The sequence below is a fragment of the Macrobrachium rosenbergii genome, chromosome 48, assembly GCF_040412425.1.
Source record: "Macrobrachium rosenbergii isolate ZJJX-2024 chromosome 48, ASM4041242v1, whole genome shotgun sequence".
In the NCBI taxonomy this organism is placed as follows: Eukaryota; Metazoa; Arthropoda; class Malacostraca; order Decapoda; family Palaemonidae; genus Macrobrachium; species Macrobrachium rosenbergii.
Genome location: NC_089788.1, coordinates 535,961 through 540,501, shown reverse-complemented (window position 1 = coordinate 540,501; position 4,541 = coordinate 535,961). Strand labels below are relative to the sequence as shown.

At 36.7% G+C, this 4,541-nt stretch overlaps 1 protein-coding gene across 1 annotated transcript in view; it reads right to left on the bottom strand.

Annotated features, from left to right (window-relative positions):
* Positions 1 to 1,644, bottom strand: part of LOC136831164 (nephrin-like) — a 337,951-nt gene extending 336,307 nt beyond the window's left edge. Inside the window, exon 1 of the mRNA XM_067091120.1 lies at positions 428 to 1,644. Coding sequence (XP_066947221.1) covers positions 428 to 509 — 82 coding nt within the window. The 5' untranslated portion in view covers positions 510 to 1,644. The remainder of the gene's footprint in view (positions 1 to 427) is intronic.
* Positions 1,645 to 4,541: the final 2,897 nt, after the last annotated feature.

Below are 4,541 nucleotides of genomic sequence, written 5' to 3'. Positions count from 1 at the left end.
ATATATATAAATATATATATATATTTTATATTTATATATAATGTGTATATATATATTTCATATTTATACATAATGTATATATATATACATACACACATGACCTCTATATACATGTATGCAAATGAAGGCACGAACATACATTTTTAATACATGCATACATATGAAACTATGTATATAGAAATGGACATAAACACGTACACGTTAAAATATACATACGCCAGCAACCATATGTATGAATCCTGGCACAAAAACCAGCTTAATGAAAAAAAAAATTTAAATATGCATAAACAATTGCACAAACAGGGGAAACAAACACACAAAAACCATCATCTAAAAATGATTCAAACAAACACGTAAAAAGGAGGGGTCTAATCAAACGAATTTGGAAACAAGGAAGTGGAAAACGAATTCCGGAGCCCTCGCTTACCTTTGTGCGCGGCCGCAGGAACTGTCTGGCGTAGGAACGTGATGCAGATGAGAAGGATCAAATCGCCCTGCGCTACGAACATGGCTGTCTGATTGCTGGCGAGTCTCTGAAGACTTCGTGGGCTTCTAGATTTATATATATAATATAAAAAAGTAATTTTTTAAAATTTATTTAAGTCTCTGACTTTCCTTCAACCAAAAAAGTCCACCATTTTGAGTTGCAGCGTCGTTTTGGTTGAATTTTTCTTCACCAAAATTAAATTTAACTAAATGATTCCACTATTTTGAGGTCTGGTTTCGGTTTGGTTGAATTTTTCTATATATAAAGAGTTATTTTTATTTATTTCAGATTCTCTGGTTGTGGTTCAACCAAACAAGTCTACCATGGTGAGTTGCAGCGTCGTTTTGGTTGATTTTTTCTTCCGCAAAATGTAAAATTAACCAAATACATCCACCATGGTGAGGCCTAGTTTCGAATTGGTTGAATTTTTCTATCTATATATATAAAAAAGATAATTTTTTATTTATTTCAAAGTTTCTGGTTATACTTCAACCTAATAAGTCCACCATGTTGAGTTCCAGCGTCTTTTTGGTTGATTTTTTCTTCCAAAAAATCTACTGCGAGATTCAAGTATTCACTTCACGGTCATTTGAGTTCTACAGTATATATATAAAAAGATATTGTTATGCATTTCACATTCTGTGGTTGCGCTTCAACCAAAATAAGTCCACCATGGTGAGCTCCGGCGTCGATTTGGGTTGAATTTTCTTCCCCAAAATCTGCTACCAGATTTAAGCATTCACTGACATGAGTTCAATGTATATATTATGTAAAACAATGTATTTATCTATTTCAAAGAGTCTGGTTGAGCTTCAACCACACTAAGTCCACCATTTTGAGTTCCAGCGTCTGTTCGGTTGATAACAATCTCCCCCAAAATCTGCTACCAGATTTAAGCATTCACTTATTTTTTTCAAAATAGATTAAACACAACACAACGCAAAGTCTGTCCGAGTATGGCCGCAGCTTCCGTCGTTATATGTATATTTTATAAACACTCGGCGTTCGTCTTATTAAGTCGGCGACCTCGCTAATAAGTCGGCGAACTCACTAACCTGTCCAGAATATTTTTCTTTCTCTTTTCTTTCTTCCTCGGGGGAAAGTGTCGCCAGAAACGCTAAGTTCATTAATATTAATATCATGGAAAAAAAAAAAAACACGTCACTGCCTTTCTTCAGGGGTCGAGACTGGCCTGGGGTTAATAATGAAGCCTCTCCTTCCTATTGTTATTATTACTATTATATTTTTCCCCTTCCAGGAAAATGAAGGCAAAAGAAAAATATATTAACACTACTTGCTCGGAATGAACTTATTAAAATGCAGTCGCCCCCTGGCTTGAAAAGCGCTCCATATTTCCAACTTTTTCCACTCTCTCTCTCTCCCTTTTTCCCTCTTTCCCTCTCTCTCTCTTTTTAATGAATATTAATTCAAAATGCAGAGGCAGCGGCGGCGGCGGCTAAGCTTTCGGAATGACGCCCGTGGAAAACTCTTCCATCTGCACTGGTGGGGCGCCAGATTTTCCCATATTCCACTTGTCTCGCCTCTGCATCATGGAACACTATTTTGAAGCCGGGATTCGATTTGGAATGCTCTGATATCATTTTCGTCTCCCTCTCTCTCTCTCTCTCTCTCTCTCTTCTCTTTCTCTCTGTTACTCACTCTCTATCTCTCTCACTCACTCACTCACTCATCCAACCTTCCTCTTTCTCTCGGCACACTTTCTCAGTTCGTGTGTAAATTCTTGTCGAGGTTTGGCGGAGCTTTTTGACAAAGCTATTTGACAAAAGCTGTTTCGACAAAGCTGTTTGACAAAGCTGTTTCAAGCGGTCTGACAAACCTGTTTCAAGCTGTTTCTAATTGACAAAGCTGTTTGACAAGACTGTTTCAAGCTGTTTCTAACTGACAAAGCTGTTTCAAGCTGTTTGACATACCTGTTTCAAGCTGTCTGACAAAACTGTTTCTAACTGACAAAGATGTTTCGAGCTGTTTCTCACTGACAAAGCTGTTTGACAAAGCTATTCCACAAAGCTGTTTCAACCTGTCTGACAAAGCTATTTGACAGAGCTGTTTGACAAATCTCTTTTGGAAGTGCGGGATTTGCCCGGACAAGTGCAATCGCCGGTAATCGGGGGCGTCAAAGTTGTTCCTCCCCGGAATAGTTCGGAAGAGTTTCCTATATTCTCCCGCTGTTATTCCAACAGCCAGAATGTCCAATCACCCGAGCGATATTAAAGAGAAAAAACGAAAAGAGAAATTAAAAAAAAAAAAAAACAGGAATCCTCCGCGATAATTGTTCAGTTCAGCGGGGAAACTTTACGAAATAGGTATGGGGGTGATGTTTTTCATTTGGGGAGAGAGAAAGAGAGAAAGCGCGACAGATAGAGAGGTATAGGGAGAGAGAAAGCGTCGGGAAGAGCGGGAAAAATATGCATTCCAATATTTTCCTGCGGGGAAACTCCGTCGAGATTTAGACATAACGCATCATATCGTGTTTTCGCTCCTGGTCCCGATATGCAGATTTCTATCGGAAGGAAAGTCACACAGAAAGAGAGAGAGAAAGAGTGAGAAAGAGTGAGAGAGAGAGAGAGAGAGGAGAGACAACGGTATAATTCAGTGTGTCTTCGACCCGGGAGTTTGTTTTCACAAAAGACGGGACTTCGGGTTTTTGAGAGGTGTATCTGGTCGCCCGGATAAAACAAACTTTCTATTTTTCTGATATTAACACATTCTCTCTCTTTCTCTCGCGGCGGAGTCGGGTCGTTTGCTTTCTTTTTACTTTCTATTTTCGCAGGGCACTTTATTTTTTCTTTTCTCTTATTTTCTTTTACTTTCTGTTTTCGCTTGGAGCTTTCTTTTTTTTTCTTCCCTTACTTTCTTTTACTTTCTATTTTAACTGGGTGCTTTCTTTTACTTTCTATTTTCGCTTGGAGCTTTCTTTCTTCTTCCCTTACTTTCTTTAACTTTCTATTTTCGCTGAGCGCTTTCTCTTTTTTCTCCCCTTACTTCCTTTTACTTTCTATTTTTGCTGAGCACTTTCTCTTTTCTTTATTTTGCCCTTACTTTCTTTTACTTTCTGTTTCTGCTGGGAGCTTTCTCTTCTCTTTATTTTCCCTTACTTTCTTTTACTTTCTATTTTCGTCAAACTTTTGTCTTTCATTCAATTTCTGCCACTCCAATTTCATCGATCGTTTCTATATCTCGCTTATTCGAGTTTCTGCTGTTTCAATTTCAGTTTCAGTTTCAGAGTCACTACTGTATTTCCTTATTTTGAAACTTGTAATATCATTGTTTCAATTTCAGTTTTAGTTCCAGAGTCACTACTCAATTTCCTTATTTTGAAACTTGTAATATTATTACTTTTGGGACGTTTCCACTTATTAAATGCAGTGATGCCCACTTTTATTCACTGCTTTGTCATCTACTTTTATTTATTGTTTTCCCTTTTTATACCAGATTCAGTTTTCAGGAAGATGGTATTTTCAATATTCGCGTACACTCATTTATCCCACTCGAACCTTTTTCAGTCAAACTCTGCTTCAAATCACTTAGAGGAATTCACCGATTGACTACAAATCATTCATAGCTGATTGACTGTTCGCAAAACTCCGTTTGATTGTAAAAACAGTCCATTATTGATCACTTTTTTTCACTTAATGATCCTTCTTGCATTTATTAAAATTTATTTAATTGAAAAAAGTCCATTACTGATCACTTTTTTCACTTAATGATTCTTCTCGTATTAATCAAAATTTTACAAATAAAAGTCCATTACTGATCACTTTTTTCACTTAATGATTCTTCTCGTAATTATCAAAATTCCCTCATTACACATCGACTGTCATTATCCGAAAAATACTATGAGATCCGTTCTGTGCATAACTATAACTATTTAAAGATTTGACATTTTTTCATACCAAACACCCACAATTCTTCTCTCTTATAATAAATATAAAGCTATCTCTTAACTTTCAAAAACTCCCAACTCCACAATTTTCTAGTTCACAGTGACGTATATTTTATAGCTTATCCAAAACAGCTCTTTCCTGAAGCTGTT